This window comes from Colius striatus, chromosome 3 (genome assembly GCF_028858725.1).
Source record: "Colius striatus isolate bColStr4 chromosome 3, bColStr4.1.hap1, whole genome shotgun sequence".
In the NCBI taxonomy this organism is placed as follows: domain Eukaryota; kingdom Metazoa; phylum Chordata; class Aves; order Coliiformes; family Coliidae; genus Colius; species Colius striatus.
Window position 1 is genome coordinate 36,183,427 of NC_084761.1, and position 23,679 is coordinate 36,207,105.

General features: G+C 39.4%; 1 protein-coding gene across 8 annotated transcripts in view; it reads left to right on the top strand.

The window, feature by feature from the left end:
- The first annotated feature begins 1,415 nt into the window (after positions 1-1,415).
- DCLK2 (doublecortin like kinase 2) overlaps positions 1,416-23,679 on the top strand; it is a 93,624-nt gene continuing 71,360 nt past the window's right edge. For all 8 annotated transcript variants that reach the window (XR_009818502.1, XR_009818503.1, XR_009818504.1 and 5 more), the window contains exons 1-2: positions 1,416-2,473; positions 11,820-12,154. Coding sequence is in view for 5 of the 8 variants with exons in the window: in XM_061993737.1 (XP_061849721.1) it covers positions 2,062-2,473; positions 11,820-12,154 (747 nt within the window). In the remaining 3 variants the exon portion in view is untranslated. The remainder of the gene's footprint in view (positions 2,474-11,819; positions 12,155-23,679) is intronic.

The window sequence follows — 23,679 nt, forward strand, 5'->3', positions numbered from 1 at the left end:
TAAAGTAAGCTAGACTTTTACAATTACTTTAAATGGTTCCTTGCACAACAATTCTTTCATGATTTAACGAACATGACCTTTTCCATTACACCAAGTATTATCTTAAGGAATACTGCTGTTAGATATTTAATCTACTTTGTAATAAACCCAGTAAATGTGAGAGAGTGGTCGAGTTCAATGGTATTTCAAAATACCAAAGTGAAATACAGTAAATCTATAGAAAGCATGGCAAACAATATTTTCAAAAGCTGCTAAAAGACAAAACCAAATACAGACAAATCTTAGCCACATCTCTTCCCTTTCTCAATAGGTACAAATAGATAGAAATAATATCTCTTATGCTTTGTAGAATGTCTTTATTGAACCGTCTGCTCTGTCCTAAACATGAAAAGCACTTTCATAATGCTGTCTTCTCCCATACATGTTCTTCAGTTACAGTTTAATTTTAATATATGGAATTTCCACCTGTGAGTGGATCAACTCGATTGTCACCTCCTGCCACCAAATGAGCAAGCAGGATGAAGGATTCCCAAAGGTTCCAACAGACCCAGGACAGAAGAGCAGAAACTATGACCACCTGTAGTGATGTAACAGAACTGAAATCTCTCAAAGCAAGGGGTCTGAAAAAAGGAAAACTCATACCTAGTTGTAAATGCCTTTTATATTTTTTATGTACTCATTAAGTCAAGAAAATACATGTTGTAGTAGTTGAAAATGAGTCAGGAAAGCATTGAAAATTCATCCATTTCAATTATGTCAGACATTTTTACCGAAAGTGAACCTCAGGAACACTGAGAATCTACCTGGGGAAGTTGTGAACTTTGAGCTAAAGCACATTTAGGAACCTGAGACTGCAAGAGCTGGGCTTATCTGGTTACTCGGAGAATTTGGAAAGCTCGGTAGCAATGGTGCTCACAAATAAATACAATAAAATCAAACAAAAAAACCCCCAAACAAAGACGGATACTTTTGTCCTAGGAGATATATTTTAGGGAGGTGACTATGTAGTACGGAGACTTGGAGGTATTTTTGGCTGCTGATGCCGCTGAGTCAAAGCAAGGCCGTGAGAGAGCCAACAGAGAGCCCTACGCCTGAGGGGTGAGAGTTCGATGGACCGGCCGTGTCAGAGCCGCCGCGAGAGGGACAGAGCTGCCCTTGAGGGAAAGCTATTTCCCTAAAATCATCCCCCTTTCCCTTCTAGCTTCATCACCTGCGCTCCGCCAAGAAGCCTTCCATCTCACGGCGCAGCTTTCCCTGCCGCCGCCGCAGTTAGCAGCGGCGCCGCCGCGCCTGCTTCAAGCTGAGATGACACCGCCCCCACCGTCGCGCGCGCCCCCGCCAACGGTCGCGCTGCCCGTCCGGCTCTAGGGCCTGGCCGCGGCCCCGCCCGTCTCTCGCTCCGCCGAAGGCCGAGACGCAGCTCGCTCCTCCCGCTGGAGCCGCTGCGGTTGTTTTCCTTCTGAGCCGGGCGAAACTAGCGCCCTTGCCCACCGAAGATACCCGGGACGCTACGCAGTCCCCCACGCTGACTGGCGGCCGTTGAGGCCGCAGGGGAGGCGAGTATCCGCTCTGCGGGACCAGAACGCAACCAGGTGGGAGCTAGCGAAAAAGGCGCTCGATCCCCGCCGCCTCTTCCCGACAGAGCCAGCAGAGAAGAGGCTGCGGAGGCGACCCGCGCGCACGGCGTCCTCCGCATTGTGCAAGCCTGCATGGAACGGCGCGGGGCGGGGGCGCGGCTGTGGGGTTCCCCAGAGCCTCCCGCCGTGCGCTCGCAGCCTCCCCGGCGTTGCCTGTAGTCGGGAGACGCCGAGTTAAGGCATGAGGGATGCTTTTGTGCGCGATTGCAGGCGGAGCAGCTGGTAACGGTAGAGCTAGCGGCAGCGGGAGCCGCGATTGCGGAGCAGGTCGTGCACCGCGGTCACCCGCAGCCCTCCCAGCGAGAGAGGCAGGGAGCGATGCTGAATTAGGTGACTGGAGCCCTTGCAAGTGAGGGGGCAAGCTTAAAAGCCCGTGACCGGCCTAGGTCCCAGCGGAGTTGGGAGGGCGGTCAGGCAGCTCCCCATGGCGAGCAGTCGCAGCATCGAGCTGGAGCACTTCGAGGAGCGAGATAAGAGGCAGCAGCGTGCTGGGCCGCGCCGCGGCGGCTCCGGCGGTGGCGGCGCGGGGCCGCGGGGCAACGGGCTGATCCCCAGCCCGGCACACAGCGCTCACTGCAGCCTCTACCGGACGCGGACCCTGCAGGCGCTCAGTTCGGAGAAGAAAGCCCGGAAAGCCCGCTTCTACCGTAACGGCGACAGGTACTTTAAGGGCTTGGTGTATGCTATATCTACCGACCGATTCCGCTCTTTCGACGCACTCCTGGTTGAGCTCACCCGATCCTTGTCGGACAACGTGAACCTTCCTCAGGGTGTCCGCACCATCTACACCATCGATGGCAGCAAGAAGCTTACCAGCCTAGATGAGCTGGTGGAAGGTGAGGGAGCTTTAGTGGGTCCGAGGCGAGCAGGGGGTTGTGGGTGATTCTGCTCTAACATATCAAATTCTAGCAAGAGGTGGCATGGGGCCTGATGATCGATTACATGTTCTCTTAGAAGTGGGCTTTCCTCCCATACTCTGATTAAAGTTGAGAGATTAGCTTGCTGAAGAGAGTGCCAGCCTTGGAGCCCCTGAGGACAAGTGGCCCGTGGCTATGAGCAGCGAGTGGTTGGCTTCACTTTCCCAGTGTAGACCATCTGCTTCTCCCATCACCCAGACAAGTGCTGTCTATATGTGTGTGGGCAGAATAACGGTAGTTAAACAGCAGGCACTCTTTTCATCTACAAGAACCATAGTAAAGTTCTTAGTTACCTTTCAGTTATTGCCATCCGTGAGGGAAATGCTGTAATTTAGTTCTTTAACAGTTATTACACTGTCTTTGATGCGTTACAGTCACTCAAGCTTTCAGAGAGGAAGAGTCTGTACTGTGAAAAGGGATATTTGTACCCTATCACTTCCTAAAACAAACTAGTGTAAATTTCTGTGTTTTAGTGTGATTAAAATCCATAGAGGGAATTATCTACCTCATCTGACTTCCAGGAACATTTTATAGAATCAGGTATTATAGATGTTATAGATATTATCAGGTTTATAGAATCAGGTGATTTTCATAATTGCCCATAAGTAGTTTTTTACAAAGGGACTCAGGTGCTAAGGTTATGTAGACCTTGCAAATCCGAGCAGAGTGGCACTTTGTCTCAAAATGGGGTCAGAAGTAGTTTTAACCTGGATGAAATATATACCTGTTGTTGTAGGGAATTATAATAACCAGAACAAGGAGCAGAACTCCTCCATGTTCTTTTTTGATTCTTTAAAATACATTTGAAAGGCTGATTCATATAATGCTGAGTTTGAAATTAGTATTGCTTATGTTGTGCACACGGTGAGGTTCCTGATCAGTTTGTGCTTGATGCTTTTCCTCAGGTATCTAATGCATTAACCGTTGCAGTCTTTCGTCCTGTGACTATGCCAGGTGCAGCTGATTTGCAGAAGTAGGATTTGTAGGTCTTTTAATGCTTCCTCTTTTTTAGGCTTTCAGCTGTGTATCCTTTAAGCTTTGATTTGGAAGCTTCCCTTTTGCAAGCAATGCTGAATCACACTTGGAGAATTTTATGAGAAAGGGAACCTGAAAGGCCTTTCTGTAAGCCACCAGTAAAGGCACTAGGAGTTAGGGACCAGCCATTCTACAAATGCAAGAGGAAGAGAGGGGCTACAACATTTGCTGCATCAAAGGTGTCTCACTCCAAAAAAAAAAAAAAAGCATGAAAGTGCATTTTATAATAGTAACATAGTGCCTGAGGACTTTCCCCATCATGTGATCTACCATTAGGCCATTTCACATCCAAATGGAAGAAATGTGAAGTGATTGTAGAGTGAAATTCTGACTCTGTGGTAATAAAATAAATGTGAAATCAGCCAAAAACATTTCCATGATTCAGTGATTAATTTAGAGATAGCTAAAAAAAAAAAAGTGATGCTGGAGTGGGGATGATGGTAGGGGAAAGAGGTATGACTTTCAAAATGTTGCAGAAGGAATGATCTTAAGGTTTTATAGCTTAAAACAAAACAGACAAAATGACTTGCTGTACAACAGTGTACATGCAGTGTATACTCTCACAACTCTATTAAGTGAATAACTGAAAGAAAAAACTTTGTTTCTTCAGATACTCATTGAAGGAATGACCTTTGTTATTGCTCTTCACTGGAGGCATAAAGGAAAACAAATGTCACAATTGAAATGACACTTCCATGCTTTCTTAGTAAAATAAAAGAAGGAAAAGAGAGTCTGAATTATTAGTCATCTTATGGCCAATACAACTATAGGGAAACTTAAGAAAATCCTGTAGCATCACAATTGGATTAGTGTGCTCTACAATTAGCATGCCAAAAGCTTTACTAGTGTAAGTCTAATCACCATACAGAGAAAGGAAAGCATATACAGGGGTGGGAAGGAAGCTGACAAGTAGCGAATCCATCATTCCTGAAATTTTCTGAGCTCTTTGCTAGATGATTTGTTCTTGAGATGCCTGTAGAGTATCTGATTTGGTTTTATTTTCTTTATTTCTTATGGTCCCAGCACAATAAGCTTGAATTTCTGCTCCAGAATCAATACTTGGCCATTGGTTATATCCTAAAGGTTGAACTGCAGTAGCATCAGAAGTAGTTTTGAATGGTGTTTTGTTGTATTGCTTTTTAATGTTAAGAAGGAAAATAAAATGCTGTTATGCATCCCAGCTACAGGCTGAACACCCTACTGAACATGGCTACTTGATGCAATACCAAATTGACCAGTTTGTTCACACGTCATCAGTGTAGTTGAACTGGTACTTGGAATTGCAGCAGTTCAGGTTCAGTAGGGGCAACTTGAAAGTGAGTAGAAGGTGAGTGCTCAGCCAGCCTTGCCAAGCCAGCAAGATCTGCATTAAACCTCCCTGAACTTGAGGCTATGTGTAGCGTTTGGACTTTGATGTGCCTTGATACAGGCAAACTCTTTAAACTCTATTTGCTGTTTATCAGGTTAATATCTGTCTGGAGTATAAAAGCTGGCAATATCAAATTCTGTATTGTAGGAGTCCCAACTAGCTAAATCAAGTCACTAATGAATGCTTTTTGAGGTTTGTCTGTATTTGGCAATCCGTTTTACCATGTATTGTTTTAAGAGGAAAATAACTAACGCACAAATGTACTGCAGATTTCAAATATTATTATTACAGATTGATTCAATTAAAAATTAGACCAGATCATTTATTAGTCAAAAATTGACAAGCTCCATTTTTAAGTATGTTGCCTTTCTTAACTGGATATGACAGTCAAAAAAGCAGCTTTGCTGGACTGGCCTTAGGCAAATATCATTTATATTCCCAACTTGTGTAGATTACGGAACATTATGTCTTATGTTTTTGACAGTTTTCATTGCTTTCCTAGAAAGGGAGTAGTGAAGAATTTCATTGTTTGCCCCTGATCTTGTTTGAGCAGGTAGATCCAGAGAGGGGATAGGGACTGGTAATATTATGACTTGTATTTTTCTTTTTTTCCACTTTACTATCAGACATTACACTACTTTTTACTTTTGAATGGGAAATTCCGTGTGACATTTTATATTTTCCCTTCAATATCAATAATGGAATAATAGTTTCATTTTTACTTTCTAATAAAGTTAACTGTCTAAGTCCTTCAGTTTTCTTAAAAATGGTAAGCTTCCTAAAGCATGCCACAATGGTAATAGTCAGAACTGTGCAGTTCTTCAGTGCTGAGGTTTTGCTTTTGCATTGACGTCAGTCATGCTATGTGTTGCCATCTATTGCAAACTTGAGAGATAGTGTTGGATTTTGGGAGAGGAAACCCATTGTAGACTGTTTCTGGCAGGAAAGGTTATGTTGATTTGGCACATGATAGGGAACTTTTCTAGTTCTTTAGGTAAGAAGAGTTTCTAATGATCTTTGTTCTTTCAGCAACAATGCTTAATTACTGTAGTCTGTTATAAAGTGTCAGTAGTTCTGTCTGCACAGTTCTGCAGGCTATCAACAGGCACCTTTAGGGAAGCCTTTGGGCAACGGGTAGGAAGGTTCTAAGCAGGGCAGTCCTTATGCATGGCTAGGACATGGAGCTCAGAACAGTATCTACTTTAAAAAAGTGAGCTCTGCAACACTAGTGCAAGTTAAAATGTTTTTGAAATTGAAACCCACCTGAATGAGTTCCTGTGTGACCTGCTCTAGGTGGTCCTGCTCTGGCAGGGGGTTGGACTAGATGATCTTTCGAGGTCCCTTCCAGCCCTTGAGATTCTATGATTCTGTGCAATGAAGTATTGAACAAGGCCAGTATTTTCTGCATTAGATCATTGGTATTGTTATGGCATATTACATTTTGATCTTACTTAGGTACCCGTGATTATAGTTAATGCACACTATTATATTAATGTTTATCTTTTCTTTTGTCAGAGCAAAGCAGGTAGTAACACTGAATAGGCAGCTGATATTTTTGCTTCTTCCAAAAGGTGTGATTATTTTCCTGTGCTAAAGCCAAAAGCTGTAGTGCTTTGAAAAGAGGCATATGAACAAAGAAGGATAAAAAGGAAGGATTAAAGAACATTAAAAGCATATGCATCCAAATATATGTTCAAATCACTGGTTATACAGTCCTGAAGCCAATGGGGTGTGGATACGAAACACAGATATAATTGTTAGTTGGCTTCTTACCCAATCAAAATGAAATAGTTGCACCACTGTGCATCTCCTAGTTTCAGGACTGTTAGAAATGTAATACACCTGAAAGGAGTGGAGGCATGTGATACTGAGTGGATTTGATACCAAGTAGCCTTAACTGTCTTCTGAAAGCTTTTACCCTGCCTGAGGGACTGGCTGAACCAGATGACCTCCAGAAGTCTTTTCCAACCACAACTGTTTGTTGATTCTGTGGAAGCTTGTAGGAAGCTGTCATCTGAACCTCCTGACTAAAGTTCAAAGAGAACTAGGGGCAGTTATTCATCTGCTAAAATCCTAGTTGTCATTCTAAGTTTTAAAAAGTGCAGGGAGAACTTAAGTGCTCTAGATGAGTAAAAATCGTTACTTACAAAGGGTTATTGGAGGTTATATGAAAGTGAAGGAATCATAAGAAACTGACAAGGAAGGAAGTTCTGTGAAAGAAAGGAAGGAAAAAGATCTAAATAACCTAATCTTTCATAAAAGAGGTTGGTTTATTTTTAGATCAACCCTTTTAGTCATGTTGTAAATATAGCATTCTGGAAATCAGCTTGACTTTGTGTTACAGAACACAAAATGGATAGTTTCCCGGGATTCCTAAAGATAAAAGGTTAGCAGCCCTAATAACTACTGTACTATACTGAATAAGCAGCATTTGGCATCCCTGAGACTAGTCAACTCCACCGAAAGAAGCTGAGGGACATGAGATGGATAAATTAAATGTGCCTAGAAACCTGCCCTGTCGTCCGTGCTTCAGAGGGGAACATGTGCTTAAAAAATACAGAGACTAAGAGTTTTCTTTCTGTAGGGAGTTTTTAACTGTCAACTATATAATTCTCTGTTATGCAATGTGTTATTTAAGAACATGGTGCTTTATGTGACTCTCAGGAGATAGCAGTGCTTATCAACACCTTACGAAAAGCAAACCAGAAACCTTTGTTCAGAGACTTATCTTTCAAATATCCCAACTCAGGAGTTTTGTGTCATATACTTATTTTCTTCCGCTACATGGCATATCCTTAGTTGGTTTTTGACCTAATGCAAAGGAAAATGAAATATCTACAAGTCTTTCTTTAATAGCCTTTGCTTTTAAGGACAGAAAATCTAAAAAAGCTAGGCTATATGTTAAATGCCTAGCAGTGAGCTTCAGCTCGCAAAACATATGCTGTAAAGAAGTCCAAGTTGTCAGGCAGCTTTGTTTCTTCAAAACTGCACATAGTTAAAAGTGATTTACACTTGTACAAAAGGATGAGAAGCATCCTTCTTCTCCTATCGGTACCTAAAATTGCATGGCTGAATTTTGGAGAATTCATGTACACTCTACTCTCTTTATCCCTGCATTTATATCTTGAAAGGGTGAGCTACACATGTTTTCTGTGAATAACAATGTTGAAGAAACAGATGGCAAAAAACCCCCTTTGTGTTTTTACATAGACAAAACAATATTTAGGCAACTACTGGTCTATGGCTATTTATCTGTCAGATTCAGCAATGTAGTCTTGTTTTCTTTTTTGTCCATTCTCCATATTCATCATCTGTGTTTTACTGTTGTTAGGAAATGGAAAGTATTGTGTTTATATTGTTAGCTCTCTGAAACTGGAGGTCACTCCATGGATAGTACATCTGGTTATCAATGCAGTACAGGTAAATTATTTAAAGGCATCTAATGTTTCCTTGCTAATAGGCAACATTTCGTGTCTTCTGGTTGGTTTTTCTAATATTAATAAGACAGAGAATCTGAAGTAATCCGATTATATTGTGACCGAAAATATCAGCAGGTGTTACTCCTTTTAAATGAGCATATGCTCCATTTGAGGAATTTTTCATGACAGAATTTCTTCATGAAAGAACTGACACTTTTAGATAGCTCTGGGTACTGTCATCAGGTGTCAGATTGTTGGCGCATACGCTCTGTAGAAATTATAATGCCAACTTATAAGGAGGTTTCATACTTTAATGAAAACTGCTCTGCAGCCTGGTTAAGCTTTCTTTTAAGGTATTATATTGTAAAAGTTGAAAGCACTTCCTGATTTTTTTTTCATCAGACAGAGAAAACTAGGGTCTCTGCATAAAGGAGAAGAAATAATAAATCTGTAGGAAAGAGATATTGCAACCCATTCAGATAATAAATTATTATAGCTATTCATCAAGCATAGTGTTGAGATTTGAGGTATTCAGTAGTGCTGATTGCTAGAATTAAACTCATTTGCATACAGCTGGACAGGCTGTACAGAAGAGGTTACTCTGAAGTGGTAGTTGACTTTACTGAAGCTTCTGTGAGGTCTTTGAGATGCTGAGGATACTCTGTGTTTAGAAAGGTATTCTCATGCATAGGACATTGTCAAGTTTATAGAAAGTTACCAGAGAATAGTTAAATGTTATTTAAATCTTTGCAGATCAAATTTCAAAGGAAGTGCTCAGAGATTTTTCCAAAGTTGAATGCCTATTATTGTTCACCCAGAATAATGACTAAATTATCTCCTGTTATTTTTTTTTTTCAGGAGGAAATAATAATTGCCATTCTTAACCAACATGCACACACAAAAAACAAAGTCCTTTGCTAAGTTTAGCATGTATTTGGGAAATAAACCATCCTAACGATTTGTCCTGGTTTTTGTTGGAGCAGAGTTAACTTTCTTCATAGTAGCTGGTATGGGGCTATGCTTTGGATTTGTGATGAAAAAAGTGTTTTGACAAGAGAGTTGTTTTGACAACAACTATTGCTCATCAGTACTTACACAGCGTCAGGGCCTCTTCTGCCTCTCACCCCACCAGTGAGTGGGCTGGGGATTCACAAGAAGTTAGGAGGAGACACAGACAGGGCAGCAGATCCTAACTGACACAGGGATATTCCAGACCATACAGCAACGTGCTCAGAGTATACAGCTGGGGGAAGAGGTAGAAATGGAGGACGTTCAGAGTGATGGTGTTTGTCTTCCCAAGTAACTGTTGTATGTGATAGAGCCTTGCTTTCCTTGAGCCGGCTGAACACCTGCCTGCCAAAGGGAAAGGGTGAACGAATTCCTTGTTTTGTTCTGTTTGTGCACATGACTTTTGCTCTACCTAATAAACTTGTTTTCATCTCAATCCATGAGTTTTCTCACTTTTACCATTCAGATTTTCTCTCCCTTATCCCAGGGGAGAGTGAGTGAGCAGCTGTGTGGCACTTAGTTGACGGCTGGGGTTAAAGCATAGAATCATAGAATGGTAGGGTTGGAAGGGACCTTTAGAGATCATCTAGTCCAACCCCCTGCAGAAGCTGGTTCACCTAGATCAGGTCGCATAGGAACATGTCCAGGTGGGTCTTGAAGACCTCCAAGGAAGGAGCCTCCAGAACCCCTCTGTGCAGCCTGTGCCACTGCTCCGTCACCCTCACAGTGAAATAGCTTTTTTTATATTTAAGTGGAACTTTTTGTGTTTCAGCTTTATCCCATTACCCCTTGTCCTGTTGCTAGATACAACAGAAAAATGGGATGTCCCAACCTCCTGACACCCACCTTTTAGATATTTATAAATGTTAATAATATCTCCCCTCAGTCTCCTCCAGACTAAACAGCCCCAGTTCCCGCAGCCTTTCCTCATATGAAAGATGTTCCAGTCCCCTGATCATCTTGGTGGCCCTGCGCTGGACTCTCTCCAGCACTTCCCTGTCCCTCTTGAGCCAAGGAGCCCAGAACTGGAAACAGTACTCCAGATGAGGCCTCACCAGGGCAGAGTAGAGGGGGAGAAGAACCTCCCTTGACCTGCTGGCCACACTCTTCTTGATGCATCCCAGGATGCCATTGGCCTTCTTGGCCATGAGGACACATTGCTGACTCATGATTAGTTTATTACCAATCAGGACTCCCAGGTGTCTCTCTGCAGAGCTTCTCTTCAGCAGTTCGACCCCCAGTCTGTACTGGTGCATGGGGTTGTTCCTGCACTTGTCCTCATTGAACCTCATGAGGTTCCTCTCTGCCGAACTCTTAAGCCGGTCGAGATCCCACTGAATGGCAGCACAGCCTTCTGGGAAATCAGCCAGTCCTCCCAGTTTGGTGTCATCAGCGAACTTGCTGAGGGTTCACTCTGTCCCCTCATCCAGGTCATCGATGAAGATGTTGAACAAGACTGGCCCCAGAACTGATCCCTGGGGAACTCCACTGGCCACAGGCCTCCAACTCAATTCTGTGACATTGATCACCGCCCTCTGGGCTCTGTCATTCAGCCAGCGCTCGGCCCACCTCACTGTCCACTCATCCAAGCCACACTGCTTGAGCTTTCTGATGAGGATGTTGTGGGAGACAGTGTCAAAAGCCTTGCTGAAGTCAAGGTAGATGACATCCACTGCTCTCCCCTCATCTAGCCAGCAGGTTATGCACTCAACCATGCTAGGGTTCTATGTCACATAGTAAGCCACTTGTAGAGCAGAGGAAAACAAAATGGTCATCAGTTACAATGTTAGTGAGTCCATTAGTATGAATAGAACTACCAGCTTCTTTAAAATGCTTTTTACTGGCAACACTGTTTAAAGATACAGCTTCATGGCTTGTTGTGAAGATAAGCATAGTCATTTGATTCTAGTATTCCGTAACACAAATGGATAAGTCTTTGTTTTCTGTTGCAGCTGAGCTGCTGTAACAAAACTTTTGACATCTCATGCTATTTCACAATAACAGGATAGACGGGTGAAAGTTCTCTGAAGACAGCTGTTGAGCAAGAACTGTCCACCATTAAAAATTGTAGGATAGTTTAGTTTGGAAGGGGCCTTCTAAAGTCATCTCATCCATGGTCTCTGAGCTCAAGTAATTTAAGCACTTGCAAAACAACTCTGCAGTCAAAACTCATGATCCAAAAGAAATGGGAAACATCTTCAACCCTCTCATTACCATTTATTATATCGGGGTGTTTTATGTCTTAACCAGAGGTCTTTTGAAAACTGTTCAACACTCCATAGGAGTATTTTTTGAGTGAAAAGCTCTGATAATTTACAGCCCTTCATTTAAAATAGACGAAAAACACTACTCTTGAAAAATCTGTCAGACTTTTTTATTTACAAACAATAACTGCACAACCCCTTAAATTATGAAAATATTATCTTCTTTTCAGGTGAAAGTTATGTATGTGCATCCAATGAACCATATCGCAAAGTGGATTACACCAAGAATGTCAATCCAAACTGGTGTGTGAACATAAGGACTGGTTCCACTCGATCCTTGACATCTTTGACGTCCACAAAGAGTGAAGTGAAAGAGAGTAAAGACTTCATTAAACCCAAATTAGTGACTGTTATTAGGAGTGGAGTAAAACCACGGAAAGCTGTGAGAATTCTGCTGAATAAGAAGACTGCTCACTCCTTTGAACAGGTCTTGACTGACATCACAGAAGCCATTAAGTTAGATTCGGGTGTGGTCAAGAGACTTTGTACACTGGATGGAAAGCAGGTAGGAGAATAAATTGCTGTGACTATCTAAAAATTATGATGTAGTCTAATGTAGTCTGATGTTTTGTTTTCATAACTTGAATTCTTGTTATTGTATCTGTTTTAACCTGTTTCTGAATAAGGACAGTTTAATAAATGTGAACTAAAAGTTTTTTATTAAAATATTAATATCTAAATAAAATTGTATGTAATGCAAAATAAGTTGTTCTCTTATGTGTTATCAGAAGCATAGTCATGTTTTCAGACTGTTACATAGTGTTAAGTGGTATCAGAAAAATGTTACCGTCCACTGCCATTTCACTTCCACAGAATACTATTTAAGTAGCAAAAGGACCAAAATGTCTTTCTGGAGGTAGTAATTAACATGATCTAAAGCAAATAATTTTATGTTAAATTAATAATTCTGGGGGAGTGGTCTTATCTATGACTTTAGAGCAGCAAAGACTGCAAAGGAGGTCACGTTCTGTATCAAACAGGTATTTTTGCAAACCTATGTACCTATATAGTTGCATGAACTACTTGTAAGTTTCAATTGTGGTCAAACAGATGTGTGAAATTCTGAATTGTCAAGCGTTTTATAATCCTGTAATCCTACAGACTACTTAAAAAGCAGTTTTTATGTGTTGAAAGTAGCTAGCAAATGTATTGCAGAACAAGTGCACTTACTCAGATTGTCTTGATATGAGGCTAGTCTCTCTGGTCATGTTCTGTGTGCTGTGGGTACACTTTTATAATTAAGCACTTGAAAAGAACTTCTGTTCTTTGGTATTAAATATAACAAGGCAGGTGCATCACTGAGACGATTTTTCAGTATTTGGAGGCACTATAATGTGCTCTTTAATTCTTCTAATAGGTTTGAATTTTAATGAGAACTGCTAAGGCAATTTGTTAAGAGAGAATACTTTCTAGAAACATCCAAAATGTGATTTAGTCATGTTTAATTTAATTCATAATAAAATAGCTCTGAGGATATTTATTATGCAGTAATTAGTCTCTTCTGCCCATAAAATCTTCTGTTACTGTCTCAGATAAGATGATTAATCTTCTCAAGCAAGTAGACAGAAAGCCTCAGGAAATGCAACTGCTAAAACTAGGATTTTCAGTTCAGATTCACCTTTTCCCTTGCATTTTTAATACAACTCCCTGGTCTGCATTGACATGGAAGATGCAGTAGTGCATTGGGGATCAATAAAACTAATTCACATTAAGTCTCACACACACTGCTTCTATATTACAGTCACTCTTTGGCAATGCTCCAAAATAAGTATAAGATTTCTAATTACTTCAGTATCTCCTTCTATGCTTCTGTGGTAAAAGAAATAATCAAACTTGGACTGCAGATGTAGGTGTAGATGTTCTCAAGCAGGATTGTGAAATCTCTGGTTTTCACTGCTAACAGCCTGCAGATAGCTGCTTCTTACAACTGTCTCTCAGTGTAAGCTAATTAAGCAGTAGTAGTGCATAAATGTGGAAATCTCCTTTCCATTTGGAAGAAAGACCTTTTAGTTTTACATAGACTTTGAGAAGGAGCCTTTTCTTGTGCAACAGTCATCATAATTTAAGTGGTCATGGGGTCCCAGATAGAAGACCTATGACTTTAAACACCCTGATAATAAAAGCATCCTTCTGGTTATGTAGGAGGATAGAGGCTTCTGGAGATTTTTTTTGGTCAGTTTATTCTTCCCCCAAAGTGAAGGATGAAACCCAGTATGTGGAAATAGGGATGTTTTTGTTCATTGCTGATAAGGTAGAAGTTGGTGCCCAAAGGCATTGTGAGGTTTGGCAAATAGAGTTGCTTTGCTGCCAATTACCAGTTGGTGGAAATTTCTGAGCCTATTTCCTCTACTGTAGTAATTGCTTATTCTTCTAAATCTGCTAGGGAGGCAGATCTTTTATGTTTGTTGTAATGTTGGCACAGCTTGAAAGGCAACCGTTAAAAAAAGGACATTTTGTAAATGGCTGTGTCCTTATAAATGTAGCTCTTGTGCTTCTCAGGGTTTTGGTTCAGTTTTTCTTTCTTTTCCCTACTCCTTCATATTTTTATCTCTGAGGAATATACATATTTTTAGCAGTTTTTCTAAGTAAATAGCTTTAGGTTGTGTTTTCTGTTTAATATTAAATTCATGTTGAAATTCAGGTGTTTAAAACATGCATACATAAGATTGGTATCCTTTTATTAAGGAATGTGTTGTTCTTTTAATTTGTGGATTATTTTGTTTTCCAGAACTGTTTAACATGTATAGTAAGAAATTATCATGAACTTAGTAGTCTGTGAAGAAATCTGTTAAATTTTGAGCAGTGTAACAGAAAGGATGTTCTCAAAATAGTATTTATTTACTTAATGAATTCATTAATCTTGACTGTAGAAACATCTTGATGGTAATAGTAACACAGAGAATAACATCCATGTCAGATATTTTCTTTGAGTATTGAGTATGAAGGTAAAGAATTATCTAGCTTTTAATTGTAAGATTTTATAGTATTTACAAGGTTTCCTTTTATATTTAGTTTCAATACGGATGCTGTAACTTTGTATATTTTTGCTTTTCATACTCAAGAACAGACTTTTTTTTCATCTGCGTTGATGCAAGACTGACTTCTCACTTTTAAAGGTTTCTGTGATGGTTACTGTGTAAGGAAAAATATTTACATAAAAGTTACTAGCTTTTAACATTGCAGTGCAGATTTCTGACATCTCAGTCTTTGTGCTTCTGCCATTCAGGTTTGCCTAATTTATTTGCTCAACCAAAGTGTTTTCCTTACTTGGCTGTATTTTTCCTTTCTATTTACTGGAATCTGTCACTATCCTACTGTGAAGCAAGGACAGTCAGATGGAAACTTCTCCAGTTGGGAAGTTAACCCTTCCTTGTCTCAGAAGAGACTGGAGATAAATATTCTGGCTTGCTAGACAAGCTTCAAGCTTCGGCCGTTGAGCAGGGTAGCTACTTAGTGGTAAACTAATTGTTTAAAACAATATAGTGGGGAGAGTGGGGAATTTCCTGTGAGAAACTTACCCATACAGAACTGTGAAGCAAATATTATTTGACATGTAAAGGAAAATTAAATCTTTAGGAAGATAGTAACTTTTTAAGCTTGCATTGTGTTGCAATTTCATGGATTAATATCCATAACAGGATTGAAAAGGCAGATGAGCCACCTTTTCTATACTCCATTCCCAAAATAGTGAGAACATATCACAAATAAGCCTTATTTTAAAAGTCTTTTTTGATGGACCACAGGTATGTTAGTGGCAATCCCTGAAATCATATGGTACAATGTAAATATGTAACAGAAGAAAGCGATTATTAGATCTAGAAGTATTCATCAGACTCATCAAGCTCTCCTATCAGTAATTTTTTATATTTCCAGTGATTGATTTGAAAATTCTTGGTAGAGATGATGGCTCTTGTTGTTGTTGTTGTGGAAATACTGAGGAGACCAAGTGGATCTGGTAAGATGCCCATCGTAGAGGGCAGAAACCAAAACAGGGGATAAGCAGGAGCAGTCTTATTTATTTGTACAACCAGTGTTCCCCATATTCTTGTTTCAGTTCTTTTGGCACATAGGCTTCTGTCAGTCAGATCTGAAAATCTCCACTAATACATTATTTTACTAGAATCTTAATCTTTATGGGAGCAGACAATTTAAAAACGAGATGAGTTTTGTAACATGGATTTTGTTCTGTTTTGCAGTTTTGTTTTCACTTGATAATTTTACTGCAGTGAACTGAGTAGAGGCAAATATTTACCTTTAGTTCAATTATCTCCTACCTAATGACAATGGAAAGGCTAGTTGGTTTTCAACGGTATCATATTAATCAGCAATATTTTTTCTTTAGGAGCCAGGCACTATGAGTTAGGTGTAGTTTTGTATTTTGGTTTTGAGGTTTTTTTTCCTTTTTTTTTTCTTGTTGAAGTGTCAATTAATTGTACTGTTACATCACTATCTGATATCTCAACTGCAATAGAAACTTGTTTCCATGTTAGCAGACATTATGTGTAGTTGAAAGCAACTGAAGCCAAAAGTCTTTATCTTATGTCTCATGCTTTAACCTAATATAAGCACTTTCACAAACAGAAATAGCACAAGTTTGAATTTCTGGTATAGGCAATTTTGCAAGAACATAGAACGCTCCAACATTTTTGCAGTTTTACTTCTTCTGAAATTTAAACAGCACTTTAAAGTGAAACGTTGCACTGGCTTGGAAGTATGAGACAATCTTTAAGCCCTTGCATTCTTCACAACTCTTAAGAAGATTTATATATTGTTATACAGGAATGTCAGTAGCAGCTGCAAAGGGAGTGGTTCTCTGCACTGCAGATCCCGCAGAAGTTTGGCATTTGTGGGCATGGAGTCTTTCCTTGTCTAACTTCATGAGCTTAAACAGCAATGATGGTCCCTGCATTCATCTTAAATTAGGCTGAGGGTAAGAAGAGATAGAGTCATCTAATAGAAAGCAGTTTAAAAATGGCCAAACAAAGTGCAGCAGACTGCTTGATATTTGGATACTATGGATATGGCTGACAACATAATTACCTAAAAAGCAGGTATATTGGGCAGAAAAGCTTACCTGAATTTGTGTCTGATATCCCCAAGGAAAAGCACATTAAACTGCTTATTACCTAGCAAATTACACAAATGAGAGTTATGTCCACTCTATGGAAGGAGAAAAAAAATCACTGAAGCCTTTCTATTGGTTTATAAACTTAAATATCAGCAGAGTGTGTGCGACTTCATATGAGAGAGTGGGAATGGGACCATTACCTCTTAGACCTCTTGATGAAGCGGTGGATAGCACTGCAGCATGAGAGTGGAATATCAATGTGAGACATATATATTGTTGGTTTGGGGATGAGTATCTTAAACTGGAAGTAAACAATAATGCAGAGGAAAATGTTGAAATTTGTCACATATGAAAAAATAAAGGTCATGCCACGTGAAGTAGTCACAGTCTAGCACTGGAAAACTTGTCTCTCTAAAATAAGTGTCTTTAGAATTTGATCAATGTGTGGGGGAGGCACTGTGTATTATTCTACTTTCAGTAGCTCAATAACCCAAAGTACAGCACAAATAAAATAAAGAACATATATCTCTTTCCTCTCCCCAAGGATATATAATTCTATATAATATATAATTTGAGATCTTATTAACGTTTATAAATATCTAAAGGGTGGGTGCTGGGAGGCTGGGACATCCCTTTTTTCTATAGTAGATAGTAACAGGACAAGGGGTAATGGGATGACGCTGGAACACAAAAAGTTCCACTTAAACATAATAAAAAAATTTTTCACTGTGAGGGTGATGGAGCCCTGGCACAGGCTGCCCAGAGGGGTTGTGGAGTCTCATCAGCATCCAACTTGCTGGAGTCTTTGCAGATCTATAGAGAGGATAAATCCTACTGTATTTTCTTTTATCTGTGCATGCCAAGAGCTGACAGCACTTAATAAAAATGACATGCTGCACAGTGCGGAAAACAATCACTGCCAAAATAGTGTTGTCACCAGTGGTAATGTTGTATCTTTGTTGATGTATTATTACAATAATTTTAGTTCTGGGTTACAGAAATGGTGTGTGTAGCTCTTGGAATAAAAGAGTGATATGTAGTCATTGTCTGCCATCTGCCATGCTAAAGATTGAATCACATGACTTGGACACTAAACCTTGGGAATTTGTTGTGTCCCACTGAGCCTAGCCATTAACAGATAATTAGTCTGGTAAAAATCTTTTGAATTCATTCTGCAGCTGTCATAAGCCAGATTAGGATTTGTGTCACAGGTTCTTCATTACTTTGAGATCATGGAATTTTTTTTCCTGTAATTAAATTACCCTCTGTTACTTCAGTAAACAGTTCTTGCATTATCCTATTTAAATGTGCAGACTTTTCTTTAAGCAGCATGTTACAAACCACACATGAAAGGGTTTCAAAGTTGAATTTTCTCCTTTGCTGTTCATAACAGCAGACTTTCTAGTTTTAAGGTTTGTCTTTCACATTGTCAGGTTGACAGATCTGTTATAGTAGCTGCATCTTGGTTGACTGTAATCAGATTGTCAGTGTCAAGTCTACTGAAGCAAAAAAACTGAAATCATTAAATACTGATTTTCTACAAGATTTGTACTAGTTTTTAAGAAAAATTACATTCTCTTCTGTAATAAATTAATGACAGGAACCACAAAACAGCTTTTTAGAGAGAGGAAATGGATTATTAGTCTTTAATGTTTAAAATATTACTAGCTGATTACTTTGCAATGAACCTATAAAGACAGTAGTCTGAAGACTGTAAAGAGAGAATGGCATTGAAGTAACAGCAACACAAATCAACTTTTTAAAGCAAAGAGCTTCTCAGTACTTAAATGGAACAATGCCCCCATTTGTGGTTTCAGATTTGTAAGCTTTCCATAGGAAGGTGTGATACTTGAGTGTTTTTGCTGTTGTCACTGAAAGTCGGTGTTTTTGCAGTGCTTCTTTCCTTTACAAAGTCAACAATCAGTTTCTTCTATTGTGCAAATATGCAATCTGCTATGTTTTCGAACATTTATTTTGGTCATATTTATTTAGTGATTTCTTTATTGGTTCATGGCAGAGGTTATATCTACAATAATGGAAGGCTTTTTGAAGAAACTAAAATATTTCAGAAGAAAGCAAAAAGAATGGGACATAACTCACAAACTAAATGGCAAGTTAGATTTTGGGATTTGTACATTCAGCATTTCTTGGCTTTGCCCTTCTTATGTTAATCTTTAAGTCAGCTAGTGTTTAGTTAGAGAATTCCAGTCTCAATAAAATTACCAGAAAATAGGCTAATTAGTTCCAAAAAATAATGATATTTGAGTACCAGACAACCAGAATAATCTTTGTAAGTGCTTTCGGAAGGTGCCATTTTCTTGCATGTGGAAAACTTGCAGTTTCTTTATTAAAGAAATCAAAAGAGAAGTTCAAGCATAGATAAAGTTGGATCATCATTAAAGAGTATTTGCCTTATAATTCCTTTATTCTGTGTGGTGGTTTACCCCTGGCTGGGTGCCAGATGCCCACCAAATCATAAAATCTCCTCCTTCTAAATTGTACAGGAGAGAGAGAGAGATATAATGAGAGGTTTGTGTGTCAAGGTAAGCACAAGGAGATTGCTCAGCAATTAGTGTCACAAAACAGACTTAACTTGGGGAGAAAAAGGTTTGATTTATTAATGAACCATCAGAACAGAGAGGTGAGAAATAAAACTGAACCTTAAACCACCTCCCGGCACCCCTCCTTCCTCTAGGACTCTCCTTCCTTCTCCCCTTCAGCAGCACAGGGGATGGGGAATAGGGGTTAAGGTCTGTTCATTGTAGATGGACTTTGCCACTGCTTCCTTCCAGGGGGAGGCCTCCTCACACTTCCCACTGCTGCAGTGTGGGATCCATGCCACAGGAGACAGTCCTTCACAAACTTCTCCCACATAGGTCCTTCCCTGGGCTACAGTTCTTTACAAACTGCTCCACCATGGGACCTCCCACAGGGGCAACTCCTCACAGCATGCCCCAGTGTGTGTCCTCCACGGGGAGAACAGTCCTTCAGGTACCAACTTCTCCAGCGTGAGTCACTTACAGGATCACAAGTCCTGACAGCAAACCTGCTCTCTGGTGTGGTCTCCTCTCTCCCTATGGGCTTCCAGGTGCTGCAAAGATCTTGCTGCAAGGATCTTGCACCAACATGGACTTCCCACAGAGTCACAGCCTCCTTCAGGCATCCACCTGCTCTGATGTGGTCCTCCACAGGCTGTGGGTGCATCTCTTCTGCCCTGTGGTCCTCCATGGACCTGCCTCACCATGGTTATCACCACAGGTCACAGGGGAATCTTTCAGCACCCTCATCCAATGACCTTGGTGTCTGGGGAGATGTTTTCACATTCTCACTCCCTGCTGCTGCTGCAGTTTAGCAACTGCACAGCAAATATTTCCCATTCTCAAATATGTTATTCACAGAGGTGTTACCTCAGTTGCTAATTGGCCAGGCTTTGGTGGCCAGCTTAGAACTGATTGGCATCAGCCCTGTCAGCTACAGAGGAAGCTTCTGGTAGATCTTTGTTTAAAGAAGCCACCCCTGTAGCCTCCCCACCCACTACCAAAAACATGGCCCAGGCAAAACCACAACATTTTGCAAGGCACCCAGTAATACAGCCACTTAGAATATGCCTATGTGGTTGTACAGGCAGATAGTTGACACCAGGTAGCTTTCATCTTTTTTTACTGCTGAAATGAAGACTAGCTATTGAGCAATGGGAGTTCTGCTCATATTGAAACTGAGACAGGGCTGTATGATGGACTTTTCTGGATTAGCTGTAGTAATATATTTCTAATATTCTATTTCTGTATATTTCTAACCTACATATTATGTTTCTAGCACATACTGTTCTATAAACAAAAGTATTATGAACATTTAGTTACTACATTTTCCTAGAACCTGGGGAAGTTTTGAGGTGCATTTAGGTACAAGTTGTTATTTCCTGGAATCGTTACAACTGGGAATACTAATCCAGCCAAGGTACATTTAAAAGTAATTATTAGTTAGGATCCTCCATACATTCACTTTTGGAATAGTAGAAGTAAAAAGCCTGTTTACTTCTGAAGGGAGGGCATGGCTAAGAATATCCAGTTGCCAGTTAGCATTGGTGATCTTATTTGCTCTATGTCCAGAGTAGTTCACGAGAATATTCACTGTGTCCTTCTGCTATATACTACTTGTCACAAATTCATTCCCAGGACCTGTATCAAACTGAAGACTTGTAATCCATGGCACTTAAGAACTTCAGTGTTTGTGTATTATAGAGAAAGGATGGGAGAAAGGAAGAATGTTCTTTGTAACCTCAGCCTCTACACTGCCAAGTAATTTTAGATGGGCTATTTGAAACTAATTCTAGAAATTGGATAGTGTTCTGGCTTTCTTGGCAAAAAGAACACACTGGTGTACTTGACATCTGACTCAAAACATCTCCGCAAACAAAATCTGTATACCACAGTTGGCTTTATATGAGCATAAGAGGAAACATGGCACTGGGAAAGTTCCTGGTAGACTAGTATTCTAGCTAGTTCTCATTGTGGCAGATTTTTTATTTTTTTTGGTCTCAAACAGAAAAGTATTCTCTCCACTTCCCTGGAGCTGAGGGATGAAGCAGAGAAATCTGTCTTCTGCAGGTACCCATGCAAGCTCTTGTACAGCAGATTTGTGTGTAAAAAAAGATATGTATTAGAGCATATTTATAATATAGTAATATATACTTACATATTTTATATAATTTTTACTTAGAGTACAACCATAGTAAAAACAGTATGATAAACTTATGAAGTCTAAGATGATGATGGTGAACAAATGATAAAATACTTGCTCTGGCTATTCTGAACTGTTTTGAAATAAATGCTCCATACTCACTGAGTTGTATTTTCTGGACAATGGAAGAACTGTAAGAATAGGACTTTAGATATTTCTGCTAAATATGACTTCCCAGTGTTTCACTGCTCTGAAGTTTGCAGAATATATCTGAAATTACTTCCAAATCATTTAATGTGGTTTGTGTTTCATTTTTTTCCCTTCATCTGAGTTTACTGGTGAAATTCTCTTGAAGTTACATGCACAGTGGAGACAAAATATATCTATCTTCTGACTTGCTTGCCTGGTACATATAAGTGGATCTATCTTTTAAGTGGAATCTTTTCCTTTTCCTTTTTTTTTTTTTTCAAAAAATTGAGTCTTTATAATTCTTCCTTCTCTTCAAAGCCAATGGAAACTTGAGACATATCCTTGCAACAGGATGCTGAAATTCTCTTTGCTCTAAACAAAAGTTCTTTGTTGCTGTAAATATTGGGGAAGGATGGAGGGGAGAGCTAGGGTTGAGTATTTTCACATGCAGACCCAAACTATTAATCTATGTTAGTTCACTCATAAGACTTACAACACTTCCTCTTTTGTATGATAGAAAACCAACATAATGAGAAGTTCAAAATAGACTTAGGACTGAGCTAAAGTCTTTTCAGGTGTGATAGGAGAAGTAAGCTCTGGTGTAAATTGACTTTGTTAGGAATAAATCTGAATTTAGAAGCTTTGTGTGACCTTAGTTTTTTCTTAGTTTTTTGTATACCCATATATAATTAATCCCAAAATGTTTCAGATGATTCATCTTCCCTCATACTGTGAGTCATTTTGAGTCTGACTAGCATACTCAAAAATTTTTATTTTTAGCTAAATGCTAGATAATTTTTGTATGATACCTGAATGTTTGTGAGAGAATCCAAAGTCACAAACACCTTTCCAAATATTTAAAAAAATTAATATCTCAGGTCAAAATCTCAGTTCTGAGAAATTAATTTTCCAAAATAACTTGGATGCTTGTACTAGTGCACAGATACAGTTGGAGTATGTAGCATTTGACAAACTATTCATTTGATTATAAAACTACTGGTTGCAAATTACTTGTTCTGCATCAATTCTTTACCAAAAACTTGATGCCTACCTTCCTGTAATTCACAGTAACTCCTCTCCATAATCTCTCTGATGGGATTTGATTTACATTTGTTTTGCTTGCTTTGCTACTTCTATTGTAATGTAGTAAGATAGTCTTGGAAATTCCTCAAGTGATTTCTGTCTAAATATGGCATGTTTTTTGCCACCCCCACCACCCCCTCTCCTACCATCAATAAGCACTAAGCACGAGCTAGGAAAGGTATGTAAATGAATGCATTTTTGGACTAGATGTTAATTGTACAAAGTTATACATACAATTAAAAGGGATAAATATACCTGCTTACACTCTCTATTTGCTATCTTTCTAATTTAAAAGGATTGAGAGTGTATATTTTTGTGTATTTGGTATAAATTCTTTACTTAAGAAATGTTCTTATTTTGGTTCCCAATGGTTACTCTTCTCCCTCTCTTTCAGTCTTTCATCCGAAGTGGAATGCATTTTAGTAAAAAAGGGAAGTAGTAACCTAGTGACATCAATAGGGGTTTTTTTGTTTGGGATGGGGGATGGGGTGGTGTTGTTATAGCAAAGTACTGAGTAATTACAAAGTTCTTTAATGGCAAATCTGTCACAAAACAACTATAAACTTTTTACTATGGATGTAATACATGTTATTGAAAACACTGTATTGAAAGAACAAGTAATCTTGTAAGTTTTATGAAAAATATTCCTTGAAGCTTCAAAACACTCAAATTAGGTAAATATAATATCACTATGCAGCAAGAAATTTCTGTCAAATGAAGACAATTTTTTTAGGAATTCTATCAAATTAAGACTACATTTTTAGGAATTCTGTCAAATGAAGGCTATTTTTTTTAATTCAACTCAGTTCTCAGTGGATTAACATTTTACTTTCTTCTGGCTGCAGTTGGCACAAGCTTAATGCTGGTAAAGAATGAGCATTTGTGTTACTCAGGATTGTGAAGTGGAGATTGGAAGGGCTATCATGAAATAAATGAAATATACTTCTGCAGTGTTTCTTTAAAAGAAATTTCACCTGACAGTTGTGGAAAAAGATGATTCAGCATCTGTT